This window comes from Macrosteles quadrilineatus, unplaced genomic scaffold (genome assembly GCF_028750875.1).
Source record: "Macrosteles quadrilineatus isolate MER2022 unplaced genomic scaffold, UCM_ALF_1.0 Scaffold_2__2_contigs__length_208266976, whole genome shotgun sequence".
NCBI lineage: Eukaryota > Metazoa > Arthropoda > Insecta > Hemiptera > Cicadellidae > Macrosteles > Macrosteles quadrilineatus.
This window is the reverse complement of record NW_026542595.1, coordinates 196113991-196141759: the sequence shown is the minus strand read 5'-3', so window position 1 is coordinate 196141759 and position 27769 is coordinate 196113991. Positions and strand designations below refer to the sequence as shown.

At 34.3% G+C, this 27769-nt stretch overlaps 1 protein-coding gene across 4 annotated transcripts in view; it reads right to left on the bottom strand.

The window, feature by feature from the left end:
- Positions 1-462: 462 nt before the first annotated feature.
- Positions 463-27769, bottom strand: part of LOC128985832 (PR domain zinc finger protein 1-like) — a 40373-nt gene continuing 13066 nt past the window's right edge. The window contains exons 1-13 of one of the 4 annotated variants that reach the window (XM_054405753.1): positions 24661-24814; positions 19370-19456; positions 13516-13707; positions 13076-13195; positions 12211-12246; positions 9404-9529; positions 8608-8734; positions 7618-8152; positions 6870-7076; positions 4637-5760; positions 4013-4241; positions 3535-3653; positions 463-3086 (exon numbers count right to left, since the gene is read on the bottom strand). In XM_054405753.1, coding sequence (XP_054261728.1) covers positions 2929-3086; positions 3535-3653; positions 4013-4241; positions 4637-5760; positions 6870-7076; positions 7618-8152; positions 8608-8734; positions 9404-9529; positions 12211-12246; positions 13076-13195; positions 13516-13707; positions 19370-19378 — 2982 coding nt within the window. In that variant the 5' untranslated portion in view covers positions 19379-19456; positions 24661-24814 and the 3' untranslated portion in view covers positions 463-2928. Of the gene's footprint in view, positions 3087-3534; positions 3654-4012; positions 4242-4636; positions 5761-6869; positions 7077-7617; positions 8153-8607; positions 8735-9403; positions 9530-12210; positions 12308-13075; positions 13196-13515; positions 13708-19369; positions 19457-24660; positions 24816-27769 lie in introns of those variants that run through there. The other 3 variants (XM_054405754.1, XM_054405755.1, XM_054405756.1) reach the window with 3 other exon arrangements.

Genomic DNA, 27769 nt, shown 5'->3' with positions numbered 1-27769 from the left:
ACACTAGTGGATAGATTTCATTGATAAATTCATTGCCATCGCCATTCCTATATGTTTTAGGTAAATAAACAAGCTGGCTGTTTGTAAGATTTTAATGGTAAGAGTTTTAGTACAACTATCCACCACTGTGATGTAGTGTTGCGCTGCCCGTGCTGCAGCATGGCCTGTTTTTCTAGTGGGGCCATGCTTGTCCCCCCCCCCCTTAGTTGCTATATTGCAAGCTAAAATAGTTCCTGGAGTGGAAAAGAATCAGCTACCCATAGAGTCAAGAACATCGTTCTTCTCGTTTGTTAACTTTAATTGCTGATAATTGATTTTATCCAGAGTAATTATCAAATCTCATTATATATTGTTGGTAATTCCTGCATTGTTTCTTTCTTACCTTGCACCAAATACTTCACTAATCAAAACATGTTTGCTATCAACACAAGTGACTTAGAGTTGGGTAATAGAAACAACAAATTAAATGGATGTACTCTTTAATGTTTCCAAACATAATTACGAAAAATAATTATAACTATGGCTGTCAGTCGTGGAAACAGTTGATAAAAAAGAAATCCCTTTTAAAATACAATAAATAACAGACTATAATATAGCGCCATCTACATGCATTTGTACACAACACTCAAGAAACACAATCAAGGTTTAATCCAGACTATCTGGTTACAAATATCTGTTAACTGATTCTAACCAGGAAAATATACTACATAGAAATTCATTGAACAACAAATAAAAAAGCCATATCACCATGCAAAATTTAGGTTATTAAATTCGGAGTAAAAATAGTTATAATTCAAATTGAACTACGTTCCTCTACTCAGTTTCTATGTTATACTGAATATATTCATATCTAATCAAAAATGGAAAGTTAGATAAAGTTCTAAATATTTAAGTATGTTGCTTGACTTGGTCGTCTCAGAGGTGAAGTTATCTGGTAAAATTTTAGAAGAATAAATTTATCTGTAAGCATGAAAAATGTCAAGGTAATTTTAAATAAACAATCTGTACTAAATTAGATTTAAAACCGATTTTAGCAGAGCAGAGGTAAAAAAAAACCTTGAAGAAAAAGGTTTTACATTGGTTGATAAATTTAAATTTCTACTAAAAGCTTAAACATTATTTTTGAATTTTATCATTTTCAATCACCCAGTTCATACTTCTGACCAATAAAATGCCTTTAAATGTGAATACCATATTATGATTATTAAAAGAAACAATAGTAGTCTACTTCTACCTAAGAGTGACTAACTACCCTAAAGACTGGCAGAGTTTCTTGTATTTGACGTAATCATCCCGGAAAACAATTGCAATTTGTTGCATCCCTAAACCTCATATAAAATTTTATTTAAAAAACTCATTTAAAAATCAAACAAGGCACAATATACATTTGGTTTGATTTGAAGATATTATGGCTATATAAAAAGATAGGGTGTAGTCGTTTTTATGAACACTTTTTAACATCAGTCAGTAAACGGGATGATTTCGTTTTACTATAGACATTGAGATCAAACAAAAATTTCAGTATTTAAATTGCAGTTGGGTGAATTTAGCTGGTAATGTTTGTTGTAAAAATTTTAAAACTTGTATATTGCATCCACTTATTAGGAAATGCATATGTACACAGTACATATAAAACAATAGAATCTGGAACACAAATTACATCAATACAGATATTTATATGAATAAACATTATTACAGTGTTAAGAGACACATTATTCGGTGGGGAAGAAAACTAAAACTTATTAAAACAATATTAATATTTAGTATAATGCAAAAACCTAAAAATCTTTTTGTTTATTTCACATCGATTAAAATTGGGATATTGGTTCAGCTTGAAGCCCTATTTACAAAAACTGAGTTTAACTCGAGCGGCTTTTTACAAACAGATACGGGTCTCAAAATCTACCGTGTATAGAATTTACCAAACAAGGCTTGAAAGTGCCTCCGATATAGAAAGTGTGCAGTTACAAAAACTCCAAACCTCTTGTGGATCAAATTGACACAGAGCAATGGAAATGATGGTATATTGAGTAGGTAAGCCAGTTATTGCTAAAGGAGTAGGCACACTTTAGTCTACGGGCATTGCTTGTGGTAGTGAGAAATGCAGTTTCATAAATCGGGATCTTCGTCCCATTTCATTTCTGCACAGTGTCCCCATGACTAATGCCGTCTCAGTTTATTTTACAAATTTTAACTCGCAAACACCAATGTGAGTTGGTGGAATTGTGGCTTTTAAACATGGTATTTGGTTTCTATTATGTTGTGTGTGGGTACTAAATGACATAACGTAGCTCAAATATTTTAACTTAAAAAATAACTTTTTGAAATAATAAAAAAATGTATTTTCAAAATTGCTTAAGGTACATCCATTTTCTTTGAGAAACATAATTTCTCTAAAGCATTAAAGCTGGAACTAGAATTTGACTTGTTTCACCAGCTGCATGAAACTGCATTTCTTTTATCTACAATAAATAAATTCACATCTTTGACTCTTTACAATATAGTTAAAAATATCCATATATTCTCAGACTTTATAATCATCTCCCTTAAAATACAGACCACTTTACAGTTGTACAAGCTACCCCAAAAATACAATCTTAACAACAAGAAATAAATCGACACAGGTACATAAAATACATAAATAAATACAATAAAAGACTATTTACAACGTAATAAAAGCATAAGTCGCATTGAGCCGATAAATACGAAATATACACTTACAAATAGCGTATATATAGATGTATCACAGAATTTATTAAAACAACTTAATAGTTTTTACACAAATTACAGATCTATAATAAGTCTTCTTTCTCTTGACGAAAGCAGATATCTAAATCCATCGGTTACTGACATTTACAAAATCTTCACTCAAAATAAAATAACCTAGCGCAGTATTTTGCGTTTAATTAAAACATTAAACAACGGAGTTCAGGTGCACTCTATGATGTGGGGTTGCGAACTCTCAATCACAGATGGCCTCTGCGGCTCGGACACCGGAACATTGACGTTGACGGATGGTTCCATCTGGTGGTGAATGTCAAAGGAGTCTCGGGAATCTGCTTCTCTGCCTTCCTTGTCAAGCATTCCTGTACAAACATGATTCTTATTACACATGTGTTAACAACTGTCAAACAGTTAGCTCCGCCATGATCAAATGACTTCTCTGTTGTTCATTGAATGTCAGTTTTCCACTTATATTTGACAACAATTTCTTTTCTTCTCTTTGCCAAAAACGAACAAGGCTTCAGTTAGACTAGGTTGGTGTGTATTTCACTCTAACCTACAAAGTGAAAAGAATAGGAAAAACTCTTCAAAATAAATATAGCTGTAATTATTCAGCAGATTTTTCAAGATATGATTTTTTCAGTTGCTAAAACAGTTTTACACAGTAGTTTCACTGCCTGAAGTTATCAATTTCTTTTTACTTTCTTATTCAATTTTCTTTTTTCACCTTTGAATTGAAAAAGTATGAGGATGCCACACATGAAAGATTTTATAGCAATACACTTTTTTCCTTTGATTTAATAAACTTACCCATCGAGAGATCAGAGTTGACGAAATCATAATAGCCAGGTGGAGAACCGGCCGCAGCTGCTATGGCCATCTCTTCCTCCATGTTGTTAGGTCTGCAACTGGTTGTTTTCCAATGGGTCCTGAGAAAGATATTTACTGTTAGCTATTATCAAAATGATAATACAGCTGGGTGGTTAGTGCTCGTCCATCAACTAGACGGGGATGGTTTGACACTGGCTCCACCTGACCTTGACTTTTGGGTATTTTATTAATGGTCCTGACTGAAAAACAAGGTGATCTTGGTCCTTCCTTACATCTTAACCTAATCCAATTCTAATTTGAAGAAGATCGGTTTTGACAGTACTTGATTTCAGTTGTAAATATAAATGCTCAGTTGAGCACTGAATTACATTACCCATTGTTAGATACGCCTGATATAAAGTATATCCTTTAGAAATTCTATTATTTTAGCCTGATTGATGATGAAGAGTACATGTACCTGAGGCCAGAAGCACTGATGTACTTCTTGCTGCAGCCCTGGCAAGTGTATGGCCTCTCATTGGTGTGGAGTCGCTTGTGAAGCTTGAGATGGACGAATTGTGTAAACTTGGCTGGACAAAGGTCACAAGCATAGGGTTTCTGGCCCGAATGTAGCCTTAGATGCGTCTTGAGGTTGGATGTGGAACTGAACCTCTTCTTGCAGATGTCACATTGGTGAGGTTTTTCTCCTGGAAAGGGCAAATCGGATTTGTAGAGACTGAAAGATGAGATACTTATTTGATACTTAAACTAAAGGAGATGTATTGGGCCGTTGTGTTTATGTGTTTCTTAGTTTAAATGCAAAGTTATCAGTTGATGACATTTATAACGTTTTAGGAATCATTGTCTAGCAAGCATAGTTGTTAGTATCTTGGACAGTCTTAATCCCTTGCATATCCAAAAAATAATAAGGGCTTTGGACTGCTTTGCTTAATAATGTCTGTGAATTTTTCTTAAGAACATCACTGGTCTAGACAATAATAAAAACTGACAAAATTTTTTAATTTTTTCTGTTTGGATGCCAACCATTTGATATAACAGAAGAAGTCAATGGTTTGCCCTATGTGTAATTTGAGAGCCTTACCTGTATGAACCAGATGGTGTTTCTGCAGATGAGCCAGCTGGGTAAAGCTCTTGGTGCAGACATTACACTTGAATGGGCGTTCGCCAGAATGCGTCCTAAGGTGAACTTTGAGGTTAGACAGCTGTCCAAACGTCTTGTAGCAAACATTACACTCATAATGCATCTTTCCATCCTTCTTCTTGAGTGGGTATGGAAGTGACCTGTAGCCACGGGATGTCTGACTGTTGGGGCTCAACGGACTTCCGAGAGATCCTTCATCAGGGGAGAGATACCCAGGGGGCGACAGTTGTTGTCTGTGCTGCAACGGGGCGAGAGGAGTCAAGAGGTGGTGGAGGTTACCGGAGATATTCATCGAGTTTGTGTTTGAGAAGTGAAGGTTGGTAGATGACGGAGGTGAGTAGCCGCTAGAGGGTTGAGAAGTGATCTGAGGATGCATTAGAGTTGAAGTGTTGTACGGTTGGTAGTACTGAGTCTGATGAAGCGTAGGGTACGGCAACTCAGGGGGGTAGAGCGGGGGTGGTGTGTAGGGTGATCTCCTCAGCTGACTGGTGGGGAGCGACGGAACATTGAGGTTATTCTGCGGGTGACTAGCTGTAGAATCCGGACTGACTGGGAGATTTCCGTACCTATGGGACTTCTTGTAGGAGTAAGCCATCTCCGTGGGGGAAGTAGGAGGAGGAGTAGCGGAGTTTCGCCTCATCATAGTCTCCTTGTTTTCACTCCTGTTCCGTAGCAAGATGTTCTCTAGGATTGACGTGGACTGAGGTGTGTCCCTAGGAGGACTCCTGGTAATCACCACAGTCGTAGGCTCGTAGTGAGGTTTCTTTGCAGGCTGTGGACTGTGCTCTGAAGGAACAGGTGACTCTACGATGATCAACGAATCCGACGGAGAATGAGACTGAGGAGGAGTCGGACTTGTTTGTATCATCTCTCTCCCGGAGTCGGGCGGAGAGTCGCTTTTGTAATGGTGACTGTAGAGGTTAGCCTTGGTCATCTTTATCTTCACTTTTCGGTACTCATTCCTGTCTGGACTTTGCCCGTTGATCTCAGGGGCTGCATGTTCGGGGGAGGTTAGCGATGGCTCCTCAGGTATTGGTTCCATAATTTCTTCCGTGGGCTTTTTGCTGAAAAAGAGAGAATTTAATTAATTTTCAAGGTTGTGAAAGTATAAACAAATGCAAGACACAAGAATTTAATTTTGACTGTATACATAATTGAAGTACAACATTTGTTTTTAGCTAAAATATTTATAAATAAAAAACAACTGTAGCAGATTCTAATGCTTAAAACAATTGCAATTTTTAAATCATATGAAGTTGTAAAATCAATTATTAAGGTTAGAAAATTTGTTTAAGGCTATGAACTACAAAGGTTAATTTTCTTGGTTTGATAAATAAAGACAAACAAGCTAGTAATTCTCGTTGAAAGTAATACATATATATAACTGTATATGAACATTTGTAAGTAATAAATTGTCACACCTAGTTTTTGTGGTTGGACAAAACTATCAGAAAAAGTATAAAGTCTTATTCTTAAACCATTCAGAGAGTTACAATCCACTTTAAATACCTCTACTTAAATAAGTAAAATAATATTTTTCCATCAAGAGTATAATCATACAGTTTTGAAATTACCAAGTTTGATTTGATAATGAAAACATAACTTAACTTAAGAACTTAAGAACCACAAGTAAACCTGTCAACTAAGGATAGCCTGTTGGAGTTTGAAACTAGCCTCCGTACAATCAAGTCCTTATCAGTTGATTTGTTTACTTTGAAGACTGACCCTTTACCTGAACTTCAGATTGAGTTGTTCCCACAATATTCCTAAATTAATTGCTTCCTAAATTATTTTAAAAAAGCATTTTAACATTCAGTCTGCTTATTTTCCCTGGGTACAAAAACTGCCAAAAAATTGTTTACCTAAGTGTGTGTGTAATTTAGAAAAAGCAAAGTGAAAAATATGCAGAATAATTTACTGGCAATGTAACATATATTATATAAATATTTTTCATATGTACTTATTTTTTATCATCCAGTGTTTATGTTGACTATAACAGCACTTTACTAGTTGATGAACTGTTGAGCTAGAAACAAGAGCATAAGCTCTCCTACAGACCAATCTCTAAATCAGTACCAATTCATTTTTCAATTTATATTCGATTCTTGATTTTGCTCCCTAGTTTATAGGAAACTAAAAGAGTATGAACTAATAATTTATTTGGAAAACCAACCTAAAATCCAAGACGTAGTTGTTGTCACTATCATCAGAGTCACTTGAGTCTTCCGGAGGTGTTAAGACCTCGTCGTGATACCCGTGGCTGTGATATCCCTCATCTGACCTGACTGACCCGTCGGCTCCAACAGCCAGGTGGTCATAGCTTTGGTGGTCTTTGTGTGGCCTGTCATGGCTGTCCTTGGCTGGGGAGTCTTCTCTGAACCTGGAGAACACAATTTTTTTTATTAAAGTAGTTTTTGACCTGGGAGTGTGATAAAAAGCTAGTCAGTGGAAGATGAAGAATTTCTGATACACTAAAAAGTTAACCAATGTAATTTAAAAAGTATAACAACTGATCATTCTTATGGATTTGTTAAAGTTGGGGGATGATGTAAATTAATTAAAAGGATACTTCAAGTATGGAAACGGGCAGTCAGTGAAGTAGGTGTAGTTGAAATGAAGAAATATTAATTACCTTAATTTATGAAAGACTATTTTAAAAGCTTTTTTAAAAGTTGTTGTAAAGGAATGGTTGAAATTTTAGTCTTGTTACTAACGTCACAGAGGTTCCTTAGTCTATGCTAAGGTCATCCTTTTGTTGAGTGCAAAAATAGTTATTAATCCAGTGACAAATGGCATGGGTTAAATTTATATCCTTTTAGAGATCCAACCCCAGACATTTATTGTGAATCTATCCTTGTTTTCTAGGCTCCAAGGATTATTATTCAAGTACAAGACCCAAACACAATTTTCATTAGACTCACCTAAGTTCCTTCTCTTCATTCTTAGGGGCCTCAAACACCCTTTGATCCGTTGTTGAATTTGCAGATTCAACAACTTCCATCTTGATCTCCTCTTTACTGGCAGAACTCTCATCCTTCAGAGGGTAACTTTTCGCAGGTACTGCCTCATTCGGAACCGTAAACCCGCTATCCTTCTCCTTCTCCTGCTCTCCGTTCCTCTCGTGATTTCTTCTCGAAGAAGTGTCATTAATCGGCATCCTATGATAGTTGTTGATCATCTCTTGATCATAGTTTATTTGAGATTTGAGATCATTGCTTTTTGGCCTTGTCTGTTTCAATTCGTCTGCTTTTTTCTCGTTGATCTTTAGTACTCCGTTGCCAAACCTGGAGTCGTTGGGTACTACAACGTTGCTCCTTCCGTTGATGACTTGTAGTACCGAGGGCTTAGGCTCGGGACAGGGCAAGGCTCGGTGAGGGGTTGTTGAACTCACATCCGCCTCTTTGAGGGGAAGAGGGAGGGCTGGTGGCGGTGGCGCAGTGGCTTGCACTTGTGCTCCTGGAAAACATTTTTAATTAGTATTTTAGTTGGATTCAGTCAAGGGTAATAAGACTTTAAAATATAACATTTTAACACCCAATTTTACAGAGCTTGGATTTCATTATAGTGAATTCAACCTGACTTCACATACATTTCTTGAGTGATTACATAGATTTTGACATACCAATAGATTCTGTCACTGGCTGTAAAAGCCTACTTGAAGATATCACATCTATCACCATTTTACAATTTCGTTTTATTAGGTCAATGTCCTCTAATTTCCCTTATTTAAGTTTTCTAGTTTATTTAATCTTGGATTGGTAGCTGACGTGTTTCTTTTTGGTTATTTTTTGTGTAAGGTAAAATTCTGACTATGTCCCGTACACTTTGATGTCCAACTTGGTAAATTACTTTTGTTCTTCTAACTTTTATTATAAACAACTTAAATTCCAAATAAGTTGAGTGTTACTTACTTATCCTCTGCAGCATCAGTTCTCCAGTTAGAGGGTAGTTCAACCTTTCCGCAAACTCTCGGCAATACCAAACAAGCAATTCTTCATTTGGCATTATTGGTCTTATGGTATAAAAGTAAATGTTCATCTGAAAAACAGTTATTTTTATTAAGTTTTGGTCACAAATGCAAGTAATTTTAATTCTTCAACCTGATATTTTGTTTGTTTAATATTATCTTGTTCTTAGTATTCATTACTTGTCATTAAACTTCCAAGTATTAAAAAAATATTTTTATCATCACAAAATGTACAACTTAATTTTGTGTGTGTTGATTCATTATTTTCAAATACCATTCCACGTAAATTTTTTCAACACAATAGGGCTTAAACGTAAAAAATAACAAAAAGGGGTATATACAACTGCTAAATTGGGTTATTGGGTTGCAGTTCAATGATGAATTACAATTCAAGAACAGGTAAAAATTAAATAACATTTCTGACAAGTTCAATAACATTTTTAGAGATGATATTATCTTAGATTCAAATCAGAAGGAAACTTGAATTTTAGCACTGACTTGTGTGATGTCCAATACTGATTTTACCCAATTAGTTTAGTTTTAAATGTTTATCCAGTCTTCAAATTTTGTACTGTTTGATAATACATTAACCTAAAAAAATTATGGCCTGGCATTCAAACCCACAAAGAGAAATATGACAAATTTTCTTTGGATAATCACAGTTCATAAATATTGTGAGTTTCGCCAGTTGATTAATCGAATGATTATATAGTTGTAAGTTTGGCGGAAGGGAAGCTTACCTGGTGCTGACAAGCGATTAGGTTCTGCGACTCGCTCGAGTAAGCAGGATTGACATATCTCATCCAGTTTGCTTTGTTGATGTCGAATCCATCAATATAGTAGAATAACTGGTTGTCTTTGTATACCTGTGCCACAATATTCTTTGTAGAACAGTCTATATTTTATAACTACATCTAACCTAATGGGTGTTGATAACAATGTGCAACATTTTTTTTGTTTCTGCATGTAATTTCAAAGTGTTGTAATTTTGTTGTTATTGGCTATATACAAAAAACTATTTTCCTACAGTAAATTAGGTAGGGGTAAAAATTTAATTTTGGTATCTCAATAAAAAAATTAGTAGAATGTCTGAAATTATTCCTGTATATATTTTTTTATGATGCATACATTAATTCATAAACTACATGTATTATGACTACAAACATTTTTGTAGTAGACAAAAGATATAAGTTGGCTTATTGTGTTTTAACATGCTTTTATTACTTAGTAAATACATAATATTACAATGAATCATTAAAATGAAATAAAATTTTTAACTTAATGTTATTTGTTTTATAAAACACTAAAATATCCAACATCCAAACTTAAATGACAAGAAAACCACTGAGAAATTGTGGGTAAAATCCTTAAAAATATATAATATAAATTATTCTCAAAGAAATCAATTAACAATTTTGAACAAAAAAATTGAAATACTCAGCTTGGACGTTGAATATTTTTTTACTTGCATAGCTAAAAATAACGTGCATTTCCATGCTCCAATGTACCATTCCAAAGGTCGGCTTAGTGTTTAAATTACAACCAAATTACAGAGTACACAAACTTCTATATACCACAATCACTGATAAGTGATACATGCACTGAATATTTTAAAAAATCACCAAAACCCATGGAAATGTACAGAAAACTGTAATAATTTCTCTCATCGAAACTGCAACTATTATACTAATTGCTTAACAAACATGTAGCATATCCAGGGAATGGCTAGTACAGATGGTTGTAGTATAAAATAACAATTTTTTTGCCAATTGTTGTCAGTATCAAATCAGTTAATCCAAAAAATGAAGTAATAATTATATAAGTTTAAAATTGTTGTGTATGTACAATATATAATTCACAAAAAAAATCTATTAAAACTAATTAAAAAAATAGTCTATTTATTCATTCCTAGTAAATGAAAAAAATTCAATACAAATAATTAAATAATTTGTAATGTTTTGATGGGGTTTTAAGAGAGTAGTTTTTTTTTTTTTTTTTTTTTTTTTTTTTTATCGGGATTAGAGTGAAATTTGATATTAATGTGACAGGCTAATGATTTGTTTTACAGTTTGAAGCATGGATTTACTAGGTCAGAGTAAAATTGAATGTTAATGTGACAGGCCGATTTCTTTCAAACCTATCGATTGGAGTGGAATTCAATTTAAATGTGAGGGGGGTTCTTTGAACTGATCCCAAAGCATGGGGCACACATCCAAGTTCCTTTGTAATGATGACTGGCAATTTGAGTAAAGGAAGAGTAATTAAAAAAGCTTTAGTTACCCTTTGTTCTATCTGAAGGGCAGGCTGAGTTATTCATCGCCTTGACGTTTACAAATGTTAATTAACAAGACCCAAGGGTGTAAGTTCAAAAGCAACTATCGTAACATAGTTCACAATGTTAAGTGGAGAAGGACAACAACTCAATCATATACAAATTTGGAGAAGGACAACAACTCAAACAATCATATACAAATTTGGAGAAGGACAACAACTCAATCAATCATATGAACATTTGGAGAAGGACAACTCGATCAATCTTATACAAATTTGGAGAAGGTCAACAACTCAATCAATCATATACAAATTTGGAGAAGGACAACAACTCAAACAATCATATACAAATTTGAAGAAGGACAACAACTCAATCAATCATATACAAATTTGGAGAAGGACAACAACTCATTCAATCATATACAAATTTGGAGAAGGACAACAACTCAATCAATCATATACAAATTTGGAGAAGGACAACTCAATCAATCATATACAAATTTGGAGAAGGACAACAACTCAATCAATCATATACAAATTTGGAGAAGGACAACTCAATCAATCATATACAAATTTGGAGAAGGACAACAACTCAATCAATCATATGAACATTTGGAGAAGGACAACAACTCAATCAATCATATAAACATTTGGAGAAGGACAACAACTCAATCAATCATATGAACATTTGGAGAAGGACAACAACTCAATCAATCATATACAAATTTGGAGAAGGACAACAACTCAATCAATCATAATATGAACATTTGGAGAAGGACAACAACTCAATCAATCATATACAAATTTGGAGAAGGACAACAACTTAATCAATCGTATTAGCATTTACAAGCAATGTTTTTTTAGAAAAATAACGATAAATTTAAAATTAGGAGTTTATAAAAACAAACCTTTAGTAGAGGGGTTAATAGAATCATAATTAGAAAAATCAGTCATATGTTAGTAATTTTAGTTATGCGATTATCATTGACTTTTTGACACTGAAGTATGACACCTCTTCTCCATATTATATTCGAAGCCAGATTTAGATTTCACCATAAAAAACTATAAGAGAGGAAATAGGCTTACATCAACACACTCTGAATATAGCTCATTCATCTATGTTCTATTTAAATAAATAAAAAATAGCTACATAATGTGTATAAAGAAGAGGTGTTTAACTTCAGCATCCTAAAGTCGTGTTAGCAATCCAGCACACCAAAATAAACAAGCTTGCTTAGTCTAAGGAAAGACAGAGACAAGAAGAGTTTTTCCATACCTTTAAAAAATTCCTTCGTTCCTCCTTTATTTGGACCTGGCAGCCCAACATAACAGATTATTATCGCAAGAATATCACCAACAACCACAGACACACACTGCAAGATTAAAAACATGTAGATGGTGTTACAAATATGGCGAAACAAAATCAAAACAGATGGAAAAATGATAGTTAAGAAGGCGAATAAGAAAGAGCGTTCAATATACAGGGCAAAAATTAACTACTTCCTAAAAAAATTTTGTATAATTCCACGTGATACTGATTATTGGTTTAGTATTCATTGAGGTATGATATCTGGAATTTTTGTAATTTTGTATTTTCTGAAGAGTTAATTTTGCAGCAATAATGGTTTATGATACAATATGTAACAAAACAAGATTAGAAGGAAGCAGTTTATTTTTGTAAATAGACACTAAGTCAAGCAACAGTAAAATGTAGTTATGTGAATGATATGTTAAATGTCAGATGAATTAATTAAATAACACCACTAAGAGCTATGTTGTCTTTTTATAAATTCCCACATGAAAGAAATGTTCTTTGACACTAATTTTGAAATTGTGTAACTTTGCGTTCAAACATCTACTTAAATTAATTAGAACTGCTTTTAACAAAAAGAAGGACAAAAAATCAAAATGTTCATTATTGCTTGGATTTAGTAATGTTTACTCTAGTAAAATGTAGTTTCTGGTGTACCTAGTAATTTGACAGATTAAAAACTGAAATATTAGTTTTGAAGTTTTAAAATAACACTTGAAAAATACAAGGTTAAAATGTTCTGAATAAAATATAGAAGAAAGGAAAAGACAGCCAAAGAAGGATTAGACAGAACATGAAGAAACACGGAAGATTTAGAAGAAATACTTACCCTCCAGAAGTATTTCCTATTGGCAGTTGTAGGAACAGCGTTTTTGGCATAAACCTCTCCGACCAAGGGCCCAAAACGGGTACCCCTTGGAATGTAACTTGTGCTCCAAACTCCAAGGACCTAACGCAGAAACAAAATTAAAGCACATTTCCTAAGTTAAATGAATTTAATGCACTTGAACTCACCACTTTCTTCATGAGTAAAAGCAGTAAATTTTAGGTTGTCTCTTATTGGTACTGATTATTTATCTTCCAATTGAGTAATGTTACAACTTCAGTACTTCAAATGAAAATTTAACAATTTTTATTACTTGACAAACAAATTTTTCTAAACCCTGCTACAGTCTCTAACCAGGCATGAAGATTAATTTCCATATTTGTTCTCCCAAGCAATTTCCTCATGTAAATTATTAAAATTTTTAATAATTTTTCTTTACTCACATCACTGAGAGCTTGTGATGGCTTCAGCACCAAGTTACGTGGCAAGGTACTCTCCGCCCGATTGGTGCAGTCCGGCTTAACCGGGAGATCAGGGACGATGTAGACCACATATTTTTCAAACTCATCCTCCTTTATGGAGTTGAGATCCCATGAAACACTCACGGGGTCCTCTCCTTCCTCCATGCTTACGTCCTGTAAGAACACCATAGAATGTATTGGTTATTACCTCATGGAAAAACTCCATAAAATAAACAGTATTCTTTTTGCATAGCAGAGATTTCTGTAAAATACACGATCATTATGTTCTCTTACATCTTTCAAAAACACCATGTAATTTGTGTCCTGCTAAAACACCATAGAACATTTCTTTAGTTATAAAATCTCCTTTGAACACACTATAATATGCACTCCAGTTTGAAAACCATATTACGAGCTCCGCATATGAAAAAATGTTTTCCAAACTCCTAATTTCAGAAAATTTTAGTTTATTTAAGTTCAAAATGTAATCCCAACAGTTCTTCATACCATTTCAACACTGTTGTTCTATACTTGTTCCTTAACAAACAGTTCTATAACTATGATGTGTTGGAAGAGATCATGTCCAGGTAGCGCAAATATATTATCTGTGTTTCAGTCTTTGATTTTCCCAGAACCAGACTGATTTATGCTGAAAGTTATATGCATAACCTTCTAATGTTTGTGGACATAACTTTTTGCTACCTAATTTATAAAACTTCGTACCTTGTACGACCTTGGTCTGTAAAAGTGTGAAAATCACCATCAGTTTTAGAGTCAACACAAAAATGGGTACTACTAATTTAAAATATTACAAATAAACCAGTGATATATTTAATTGTAATATTGTTTTGGACATTATTGAAGTCACTCTAGAGTACATGTTTTTTGTTACATAGCCACTGCAGTGTTGCTAACGGCACAGTTCGGTATGTGGTTATGACAGTTGGATAAACATTGTGTAATTTAAGGCCATTGGAAACCTGCATATGCAGTTGGTTTTGCAGTTGGTATTTTTCTCTCTTTAAAAATTTTCATAATATCTCGTATCATAACTTGAAACTTGAAATAGCTTTAGAATGAAAAAAAAAATTAGTACCTTCTGTAAAGCGAATGAATTGCAATAAACTCAAAATTTTGGTTGATATTACATTTTGTGTATAAATTTATATCAGTGAAAACTCCAACCATCCACTCTTAAATTTTAATCAGACGCTTTGAGAATTACGTTTTCATTCAATCCTTTCTTTAAACTAAATATGAGATGTATAAAAACTTTCAGAAACCTCGAAAATTATCTAAGCTAAACGAGGGTTTCAAATAAAACAAATTTGATTTATAATATATATTTATAATATATATAATATGTATGTATAATATATATATATATATATATATATATAGGCTCTGCTCAGCCCTTTGAACAAAGATAAGGTTTTGATAAAACCTTTATAGCTTTAAATTGCCAAAGGAATAGTGTTTATTAGTCTGGTTGATAATTGAATGCCGGAAAGTGATAGAACTAATCACTGTACAATTTTGAGTATCCCTCTCAGTTTTGGGGGGGGGGGAGGGGTGTCTGACTAACCCCCAAACTCATCCCAGTTGTCCCAGAATTGGGTCAAAGTATGTGGGTCGGACCAATGTGCGCTTGCGCTCACTGTCATTATAGCAATTTTCTATTACCATATTGCTTACAGATCAGTGCAATTTGAAATCAAATTTAAAGATAACAACGCAATGTCTGCATATACATTGGTAAATACTAAATTTCACTTGTTTACTCCAATCAGGGATTTTAACCGTGAAAGTTTTTAGTTTTTCAATTTTTTGTAGGCCAATTTTACTAAAAAAACAAATTCTAGCTATTTGTCAGTAGAGTGATTTTTTCCGATAACAGGGTGTACGTACAGTATGATTTTAGTCCCCAACAATTTATTTAAGATTGCTTAAAAAATTATTACAATTATCATCAAACAATTATTATATGGTTAACACCACATTTTAGAACACAGACAATATTTCAAACAATTCAATTGACTGAGCTAATTATTTTTTTAGCTTCAATAGTTTTAAAATACCATTAACGTCTTCCATGTTATGTTTATCTTGTTAAAAAATTAAAAGCAAAATCGATATACAGTATGTAGACTACCTATTATACAAAAATACCTGCAATGTGCGAATAAAGTGCAAAACACATCTCATTCAACCTTCAACATAAATATATTTTCATAAACACCACAGTAACAATGATAATATCAAGGCCAATTGATTGGTTTCCATTAGCAGATGCATTGTGCTTGTAATGTAAACATGTAACACATTTAATTCGCCTCAATTGTGGGGCTGTGCGCTGTGGGCGTCAGTGGGGGTGGTAAAGTTCAAGGCCAAGGGGGTGTCTGGGTCGAGTCAAGCAGGATGGGTAATAGCTGTCTCAAGGTCAATGTCAGCCGATGTTTTCAGCAATGCTAGTACCTGTTACCGGGCCGCCATCGATCCACTGCCACTACTGACCCATATTCCCTCTCTCTCGCACCCGCACTGTCTGCATCTCTCTCTCTCTCTCTCTCTCTCCCTCTCTCTCTCTCTCTCTCTCTCTCTCTCTCTCTCTCTCTCCCCGCTGCGCCGCCCACTACTAGGTCACCATGCACCAGGGTCATCGTTGACAATTTATGTGAAAATAGGTTTTGGAAAATTGTTCAGAAGTTGAAAGTTTCGAAAAAAAATGATTTTTGCTGGTTAAAAGTCATTATTGTGTACATTAGGTTAACTCTTGATGCATTGGAATGTGCTACGTGTTGTTTATAATTTACATCACAAAACAAACTAGAAGGACAATTTAGTCAGTAGTATTTTGTGTTTCATTCAGACAACCTTTTGTCACGTGGGTAGGTTCAATAAATTTCTTCGAAATAACATTGACGATAGTGTTCGGATATTATACTGTATAACTTAAATATCTTTATTATGTGTATGGACAGTAATATTTTTAGTTCAACTCTAATTTTCTATTACTGTAATGAAATTGGGCAAAATATATTTTCAAGCAATTTATTCCTAATAATTTTTAATATTTTTTCGATAAAGTGCATGGACCCTAATGTATTTAAAGTTCTAAAATTATTATCTTGGATTAAGGGTTTGAGGAATGTTACATTTAACATAAGTAATTCTCTAAATTGTAATTTTATCAAAAGGACGATTGTTTAACACAACAACAGATATTGACGTAAAGATCGATTGTAGATAACAGTTTCAATGTCAAACCTTCAGACTGGTGGAAGGGTGGAGGGGGGGGCAGCATCCCGCCCTCTGACATTTCCCTTTTGCAAAACTAGTTCTTGGAACCCTTGGAACCTCGTCGATAGCAAGTCTGGTGAAGATGATTAATTTACGTTGTGAAAATTTTCGGAAATGAAAAATATTGTGTTGTTGCAGTGCCTAACAATACAACTAAAATTAAACTGTCTTACTGTATTATACACGAAGTGTGTTTGAAAAGTAATGTTGCGTAAATAACAACGGTTTGATAAAAATAAATGTAATTGCCTCCTGAATCAAAATATAGATTTCTGCCTTTCCTGAAAAATATATGCATTTCTGTTGCTCGCAAGTTAAATTATGTAAAAACCCAGAATTTTTTTAAAAACTACAATTGCAAAAATACTTATGTTCTCTTTTCATTTTGTAAAAATTACCAATATTGTCTTTAGTTCTCTTTTCATACAAATTTTAAAAAACAACGTATTTTATTACCATTTTTTTTATCATAAGATGCACAAAATGCCCTTGAAAAGAATTCAATTTGTGCGTCTAAAAATCAAGTTAGTTACATTAAAACCCCTTGTTTTAACTGGACAGCTAAGCACTAAACTATATCATATAAAACTAGTATATTTATTTATTTGAAATCCAACGACAAATCCAAAATATAATGTCCAAATTTTTCATGGGTAAACGCTATGATGACAATACGATGTAGGTAATGTTAAACCTTTCCTAGGAGAAGGTGGTTTGTTGGTGAAATTAAGGTTGACCATGCAATTTATTTCAGAATTTGGTGGCAAGACAGGATGACAGCGCCTGTAAATCCTTTAGGCAAAATGAGCGCAGTACCCCGATTGCGTCGACCAAATTGAAGGGGTTCCTTTGATTCGGGCGCAAACTGACCCTGCCAATATTATGTGAAAACCGTCTCTTTCTATAATATTCATAGGAATAGCTAACATAATAATACGTTTAGCACTCAGTTGTAGTTTGGTTTTTATAATGATGAAGCGTATATTCAACCTAAAATTCATATACTATGGTTCACAGTGCTTCAAAATAACCCATGCACAAGCTGTAAAAATTGTTTACAAAATTGGCGTAAAAAATCCTTTACCAAAAGGTGTTCCCAAGAGGTTTGTAGGTGAAACAAAACATGGTGCATCATATTTTCATCTATTCTGAATTCCGTTTAAAATCTCTAAACCTAACTAGCTCTGTGTACAAAACTGTGGCAAATTTGGTAATATATTTACTTGCATTTCAAACTTAAGAAAATTTTTTCACAGATGGCCATGTAATTTGTTTAACCGTATCCGACACGATTCCCAGCCTTTATTAATACCGATAACAAACAATAAACGTATAAAACGCATTTCAACCAACTCATCGTGCATATTAACATTGAATATATATTCTATATATAAAGTATTATATACTCAATGATATAATAACATACGGCTCAGCATAAATTCAATTTCCACGATTCACTTTGCTGCAGACAAAATATTGCACAATATCGGCGATGCAACCGATTTTTCCATTCAGACGAAACGGAAAGTGTCCGGGGGACGGGGGTTGGACCTGACCTAGACAACGTAGTCTGGCGTAGGAGAGGCAGGATCCTAGCAACCGAAGGGTGGCGTCTGCGCGGGGTTGTAACTCGTAAATGTGCGGCTTACAAAGTTACAGTGTGGCATGACGCGCCACCCTTACAACAAGGGGCGAGAATGGCGGGAGAGCTGAGGGGCGCGTCGTAAACGGCGGGAAAATTGAGCAGAGGATGTGTAGACATGTAACATTGTCGAGGGTGTAAATTGTAGTTGGAACATGAAAGTAACCAGTTCCACAATTGCATTACCTCGAAGTCAAAATGGTAGATTGTAAATGGTAAATGTTAAGGCAAATGTAGATTGTAAAGGTAAATGTTAATTATCTGTGTGAAATAAAAATACAGTTGGATGAGGGAACGATGGTTGTAACATATTACAAGACAATAAATACTTAAACAATTTAATTATTATTAACCTAAAGCACACTGGAGAGAGTTTAAATATTGAAACAACTTGTATAAACATAAATACTCACAATGTTATTAAACTGTGAAAACCGTCTGACTGTTAGGCAAACTACAAGAACTACTTCACTACATGCCAATTCTAAATCATCTAGATAGGTATGGTTATTATGTAGAAAACTGATAAAGGTGTTAATGTGGTATACAGGTGGGCTGTGGTGATTGCAATACAAGCAAAGAATTAAAAATGTATTATTGTTGCGTACCGTACTAATTTTTCTAACATATTCGCCAAGCAATTCGAAGTCTTGACCTTGAAAGATTATCAAAGACTTTCACCATTAAAGCCAAGAAGCTGGACGATAGGTTGTAGTGGTGGATGCATAATGGAATAATGCAGAAGTTGAAAATGTGTTAGTGATATTAGTGATATTTGCCACGCTTTCAAACATTGTACATGGTATAAAGCTGTATACATTCAAAGTAGTTCCCAAACATAAAACTCATTAGATGTTATATTTAACGTAATTTAACAGTATTATTGATACATACCTGCCTCATTGTGCCTGGTATTTTGCTACATTCACACGAAATATAACATCACGGCGCTGAACGAAGGTGGCAGTTTCGTGGTCTTTCCTGAAACGAAAAGAACAAAGATGAGAATGCTGATAAACTAAAAAATATGCTGTGAGAAGAGAGGGTTTATGCAAAAAGCAATGTTTAAACTCAGATTAATTACTCCCTCTCACAATTAAGAAAGCAATTAGGAGATTAGGTAATTTTAAAATGCATTATCACAAATCTTTGGAATTAATGGTGCATTGTGATACTTATAGCACTTAAAACTGCATAGAACGCAAAAGGAGCTTCACTTAAAAGTACTTGGAGCTACCAAGATATATTTTTAGACCAGGTAACTCAGGACAGTAGGAGTAACCCTCAAATTTACGGTAGCCGAATTAGAACGTAAGGCCTCCGTTTATTTTAGCCTCTCCCTAGCTGACTAAATCGGGAATTATACTTCGCATGGTAAGCAGTATGCCAATATGGCAAAGCACACGATAAGGCCATGACCTATACCTTGGCAAACTGCTAAGATAGTAGAGGACAATATTCATTGACCACGGTCCAACTGTTCTCTACCAAGAAAATAAAAGTCAATTACTCTTGTTTGTTTTTAAACGTTATTTTTGTATTGGAATCGCTCCAGATATTATTTATGTCGTGTACTGTTAGTTTTTGCGGGAACATATTTTCGCCATTGAATGTTGAATGAGTCGAATCTTTAGGAATAGACCTCACTCATCTTTTCGATATTTCGGATGATTTGCAGAAATGTTCAATTGTATTTTCTCCTGTTCAACGACGCGATCATCACTAAGATCAAGATTTTCAGTTTACTTTAACCGAGGAATCCCGTCTAAGAATTCTCGACGAGTGTTGCTGAGAAGTCGAACCTAAAATTAAACAAAACGTTTTGCTGCTAATGCACACTGAAGGACTACTATCTTGGACAGGCGCCCGATCTAGATACTCCCCAGATGGCTGCAAGATCTACAGATATACGATTTCTCCACAAAGAAAGAAAAAAGACCTTTTTTACCAAAACCTAAGTTTACCGTATTTTTGATACTGTTTAATTTGTGCCAGCGGCAAATTTACGGTACATGATGATTTAAGAAATGAATTTATTCCTAAGATACTAGTACGATTCACTTTCTAAATCAGCTGCGCCTCGGAAGACTGCAGAGTAGGTTTCGGGAAGCTCGGAGTCAAGCCAAATTCGGGTGCCAACTCGATCAAGGCTAGGGAAAAATACACTGATTAGCTGTCTTAATCACAGCGTGCGTTAGAAAACGTTTGATAACTAGACAGCGTTCATTTTGTACATTTTCATTGTTAAAAGTATTGTGCGTACACCTACCTTAATGATGGGGTTTTCACATTTATAAGTGAAATAGACAGTGAAACTGTTATAACAAAAATAATTTAAATACGTGTATGGTGAAAATCTAAAATCATCCTTAACAAATGCTCATGATGAATCTTTTAGAAATTTAATGCTATCCTTGATTATAAAAACCCGCTGAGGAATTACTTTAGTGAAAAGTAATTGCAACCTAACTTCCTCAATTCCCTTATTTATCTGTAAACACCAGTCATTATGGTTAACGTTGAGTAAGTAAAAATATATATAGTTAATACAAATTTGATTTGATGTACGGTAGTTCCAGTTATGGCTTTTTCTTGTAAGTGACTAATAAAATGATTTTTCTTGGTACTGTAGGCCTACTCAACTTGAAAATTAAGCTAAGGTTGAATTTATAGGCCAAAACCAAAACCAAAATTTACTGACGATATTCCTTGAAACTCTAAAATAAAAGTAATCCAGTGGACGAAAAATCAAAGACCAGTAATCAGCGCAGAAATTATGTATATTTTGCAACGTCTCAAAATACAACTATAGAGTTTCACAAGTCTGTTTTTGTCTGCTGCAGGCCTACAAACAAACGACAAAACGCCATGACTCATTACGACACAGACTGAAGTTTACGACAAAGCGTAAAGCGTATTTATTTCCAGCTGTGTCGAAAGAGGCGATGTTTTCTGCACGACTAGTAGCGCTGGGGTAGCCTTGGTGAGCTAATTCTGAAGCGCGTACCGTACTTCACCAAGTTTAGTTTCGTTCAAAACATCTGACCTTGAATGCTCTTCCGCATTTGCACTTGCACCCCCCTCCCAACCCACCAGAAAAAGTGCAGCAGCTCCTTGTTTGTAAATGGGTGCGTTTGGGTCGTTCTTCTAAGAGAAATTTCAATTAGTTGATATTGATATTGTAAAAAATAGAAGTAAACATGGAGATAAATGGAATAATTTCGATTTTCTCCCCTCCCTCACTATTCTCCGAAATGTCTGGTAATGTTTCCATGAACGTTTCGCCCGATTTTCTTTATTTGACTTAGTTGGAAAAACTTTGTAAAAGTGCAAAATTGTAGTACCATACCTCTGGTTAACGGTTGATTACAAATTTCATCCCGACTATCGTGTCCAGTAGATTACCTTACTCGTGTCACACAGCCACGTCATAAAGTCGTTTATCAGCCAGGAAGCTGGTGTAAAGTTTTTGACGTGTGCCACTCATGATTAGCGCATCATGAGGATGCACTATCCCCCCCACAACCCCCACTAGTTGCCAGTAGGGGGATGGTGTCTGAAGGGCACTAGGGCAAGTCCTAGTTCCCTACATTGGTCGATCAATAAGTGAGTTCTACCCCCCTAACACCCTGTCTCCCTTCTACCCTCTCACTCTCACACTCCCACCCCTGCTACGTTAAATGTCAAACTTCCTCATCGCTTTCTAAATAAATTCCGCATTAAAAAATGATGAAATTGAAAGTTTGATGAAGTTTTAGGAAAACCACATTTTTTACAAATGTTTTGAGTTGTAACATTTGGTCGTCTTCCCATTCGTTAAAAACAATATAAATACTACCATCCGATTTTGTATGGCCTAGTGTTAATCGAAATCGGTAGCCAAATCAACCTCCTTTACATATTTTTTCAGTCTTGTCATTTTTTACAAAATGAGTGTAAAGTGATAGACAGACGCGTTGAAAAACTACTGTTACTGTGACTTTGTTTTTGTAAATATTACTTCATAATCGAACACAATGTTTTTTTTTACGACATTAGGTCAAACAATGATTCATCTTTTTCACAATATTTACATTTGAGTACAAATATATATTTTTACGACGAAATTACTAAAACTACTATTTACGAGTATTTGATCATAATGATACCGGGACAGAACACCTCCTAACATGCTAAACAATGTTAAAAAGACAAATAATCGTATCTCGTGCATCGAGGAAGTGGAACGTGAAGAATCTCGGCAAAATATCGCAAACCTTGAACTTTCCGATAATAGTGAAGGCCGTCGATGATAATATTTGACATGGAAAGTGGTTACATAAATGTAAACTGTGAGTTTACTTTAAATTAAAACAAACTGTTTGTTTTTTAGGTAAATTCAAATTGATATGTTTTTGAACAGGGCTTACTCTGTGAGATACAATAGAATAATTCGTTATTCTTTACACAAGCTTGAAAAGATTCTACTGTTATTGACCTCAACTGTCTCTTAATAGTATTTATGTAAAACATTTATAGTTATGGATTTTTAAATACTTCATAAAAACGCAATTAAACGACTGTTAACTAAAATGTTGAAAGCATTTGCATCCCAAAATGCATAAGCCTATTTGGATAAGCTTGCATTCATATTCGACTAGTTTCGAAGATTTTGACCTATTTTAGAACGAGAGCGAAATTAACTTTTTGAAACCATAAGGCCTGCATATTATAATGTTTGCTATCATAATGCAGTTATGTTGACAAACATTACAGCTTTATCAATTTGTGTCACGGACACAATATATTTTACAAGTCTGTAAAATGGTCCACTCATTGTATTGGTCGTACTTCACAGTAGCTCAAAATATTCCGGGAACTTTTTAAAGGGGAAGTTGTTTCTCTAAGTAGAAAAACTCAGCATTAAAATAATCATTTGACCTTTTCTCACAGATTTTTGGCACTGTGTGAAATATTTACTATTGGATACCGAAATGAAGTTGTTTAAATAGTCAAAGGTGAAACTCAACTATAATAAGAAGTTTACAGAAGCCCGATGATATTTAACAGTAAGAAATAACTACTTTATGATACTAGTTGATGATTATGTTTCAATATGAAATTCCCTTTCCCATTTCGGCGTATTCTGTTCAAAAACATTTTGTCCAAGTAAAGTTTTTTATCGCCCCCTAGTCATAAAAGGAACTCTAAAAAATTCAATATTTCACGAGATTTTGTCGTCGACAAAATTGGAAACACTCTGACCCATCCACCAACGAAAGTTTGGAAACAGTTTGATCAGTTAATTCCTTCATAGATTCCAAACGTATTAGAAGCATTCGAACTCATAGGACACTATTGACCTTTAAAAGGGAATTCCCGCCCATAGATTTTACGGCGTGGGCCTATGGGATCGATATTTGCGTAGCCTCTGCACCATATCCCTTGGGCTACCATTGGACACCTCCCCCCCCCCCACCCCGGCAGACTTAACGGCCCTTTGTCTACTAACTTCTTTTTTCAAAAATATTTTTATACGATTAATATTTTTAACAAAATTATATGCAATATGTAATTATATACTTGTTATGTTTTTTCAGTTGAGATTTTATAATTAAATAGTTTTAAAGAAATTGTTGCAAGTGTCTTCACTATCTTTACAAGTTTTATTAACCCTTTCCAATCCGTCGCCCACAAAGTAAAAAATTATAGAAAGTAAGACATAGCGTATGTTGAGTCGCGTCTTAAACTTAATTTGTATACCATAGATTAATAATATAGGCTAACAACCAACTATATAGACAGAGAAATACTCTAAAACATGTCATGAATGGAAACAAACGTACATGAATATAAAAACATGCATGTAAAACGATTTAGCATACGTCACAGCACTAATTGCATTATATGCATTAGCATAGTTTATATAACTGTAATCAATACACAAGGAGATTAAGAATATACAATGATTAAAGAGATATACTTTTTAGGAGAAAGTTTGTTTTGCAAATTCGGAAATGACAATGTAAAATCCTATAATTCGAAAACTCTAAATAATTGTCTTTAAATTTACTTTACTGACTTTAAACCATTCTTACTGTCAAAAACCTTGGAAAAAACTTTTTCGAACAAATTTCAACATTTAACCTCTTCAAAATCGCTAAGTGCAAACATAGAAACCTAACCTAAAACTTATCAAGACTCACAGTAGTCGTCGAGTAGACCTCTTATGCTGAAAAGGCTAGGGAACAGACGGGAAAGCGTTGAGAATATTGACAAAGTACAATAGAAAAGCCCTGGCTAGCACTGGGTATTTTCCGACCTATCTCAACGTGGTGTGTCTGACGATAGGGTAGGGATGCAGTTGAGATGCATTTCCGCATGCGCCGGTGCATGTGCAATGGAGGTGGAGTGCAGTGAGTGCATCTATTGCACACTGTTCGGTGGCGGCCGCCCCATGCCGCACCTAGGGCTAGAGCTGCCCCGCTATAATTCATTATTTGACTGGTGATTGGAGTAAAATTCAACTGATTGAAGACAGTAGAATTAATTGCGACTGTATAAATGATCTGGATTTGAATTCGAACGTTTCGTAATTTTTAGAGTTTTAAATGATGAAAACTAATGTAATTGATTATTATCTATTCATCAACGTCTTCACATGTGTTCACCATGCTATAAGACGACTAAACTAAATTAATATCCGAATGAAAACGTATTTAATGTTGAATTTTAATGGGAGCGTAGTTACAAAAGTGATGAATTTTATTTTTTTGTGAATATTATAATAAAATAATTACAATAATAGGTAATGATTATTATAGAATAATGTACACTATCACTAATCTATTTCAGTAACACTCACAATCAGTTTATATTTTAGGAAATTGAAAACAACATTTCAGTGCAAACACACTTTAGGATGAGAATAATTAATTGTTTGTAATGTGTTAATTCCTTGTTGAGTTAAATTATTTTAAATTTCTTCCATACACCACACATAATTTTAATTATAAAAATGTGTTAAAGTATATGCATTCGCAATATAATATGAACAAAATATTAAATTTAACTCATAAATTTAATGAGCTTTATTTTCATTTAACACCGTGAAAAGCTCTTATTTTTTAACAATAACTACTATTTTTTTAACAACCTCAAACCCTCTAAAAACACCCTCCATGGAGTATTGCAGCAAACAGCAGGATAACAAGAGTTTAAACTATTGAAACCCCTGATGGCAACAAGTATCAATAAACGAAGCCGTAGAGAGAAACAACATTTGCTTGTCAGTGCAAGGCTGACAAGACAGCGCCTGACTGTCAGAGTATGTTAAGCCCGCAGTGCATTGTTGTACGCGAATTGCATTGACAGTTAAACGGGCGTCGTAGTGGCAATGACCTCTCTATCTAGGTTACGTTACTTATATAGTAAACGTTCACAATCTTTTGGCGATTGTGGGTGGAGATAATTTATAATTTGTAAACAGTTTTTAAAAAGTGCTAAATTTTGTAAATGATGGTGGATAACGTTCGGATTTATTTCTTAAACTAAGTTTTACTTGTTTTAGAAAAACTCAATGAGTTAAATATATTTTTATATAAACACATCTTTAAGAATAAATATTTCCGAAACATTGTTTTTACTATAGAGCTTGTTAAATAGGTATGACACGTTTTGTAATACAATTGTATATTTAAATTGAAATCGTTAATACAATAATTATTATTAATTCATTGAAAGAGGAATATGATTATTTAAATTTTTTAATTGCTCTTCTCTTCCCTAAAAAAGTTGTTACCTCCTTTTAAAATTGTTGAAAATGTATTTTAGGGTTTTAACGGTTGATTTTAAATAAAACTATTGTTGTAACCTATGTCAAAATTATATTTTGATAGGGCTAGTTACATTCATACAAAATGTTTTTATTATTTCAACGACAAAGCAATCGAATGAGCAAAGTACAAAATATAATTTAAATATATTTAATTTTACAATGAGCTTAAAAATATTTTAAGGGGACGTATAGAAAAATAACTCAGGCAATGGGAAATCTAAATCAACTATATTTAATTTTAGCCTACCGGGAAATACGTATTTTTGCTATTTTCACAATAGTCTATAATTTTATCACTACAAATTCCTGGGAGATTCGAATTTGCACAGTTTAGCAAATTACGGAAGAAAGTATCCGAAAACCACAGTATTTGGTTTCCGGGGACGGGAAGCGCATCCAGTACAGAAGTTCATTGGGTCAAGTTATCGGGGACAGACGGTCATCCAGCCGCTCTCCCATTGGCTGAGCGAGCGATTGTTGCGAGCGCGGCTTTCCCATTGGCTGGCGGGCCGATTGTTGTCCCCTCCCCCGACCCAGTTCCCATCTGCAATTATGTAACTTGCAGTTACCGAACCATTTTTATAAAAAATGTCGGATGGAAAGTGCGCGGCGGAGTTGATGGCTGTATTTAGGTCTTTCGGCCATGCGCGGTCACTGAACAGTCGTAGTGCGCATGCGCCGTAGCTGTTATTCTGGCTGGCGCGCTGAGCCATTCTATAAGGATGTTTCAAATAAGGAAAAAAGTGTGATTTACATATTGTAAACTTTTCTTACGTTTACACGAGAGAACCCCAACCACAATAGGATAAAAGTTTAAAATACGAGAATCCATGCTAATATCATAGATGAAGACATTACTTCATCTATGCTAATAAAATCTTTGAAACCGTCACAACACTACAGATAAGTTGAACAGTGTAAATTGTTTATACACCCTGATTTAAAACGCTAACGCACAAAACCCGAAAATAAGGGAACTAGCGCTGAGGAAAACAATTTCAAAGACACACAAAAAAAGTGTTCTTCACTAAAGAAACCTAGGGAAGTAAAATCGTGTTGACATTTTTAATCACCTGTACAATACGTGCGTACAAATCAAGTACAAATTGTTGAAATACCAAAATCTGGGAATTGAAAAACAATACTTCCAAGTATTCATAACTTATTATTGTTGTGGTAACGTAACCAAAACTATATTATTTATTCACCTAAGATGTGAAAACGCAATCATCTGGGTGTTTTACAAACTCAAATGACGAGTTATTCAATTTTGCTACTTTGCAACACTTTAAATTATATTTATTTATAATATCGACTTATGTTGAACAGGAATCTGCGAGCTTGAGTAACAAACGCCAAAAAAATTATAATACAAGTGATTAGCAATAATTTTGACGAAAATAATTTTGAAATCCGGAAGAAGCATTGCAAACTGCAATAGTTAAACTTTTTGGCATGGATGGTTGGATATAAGTATT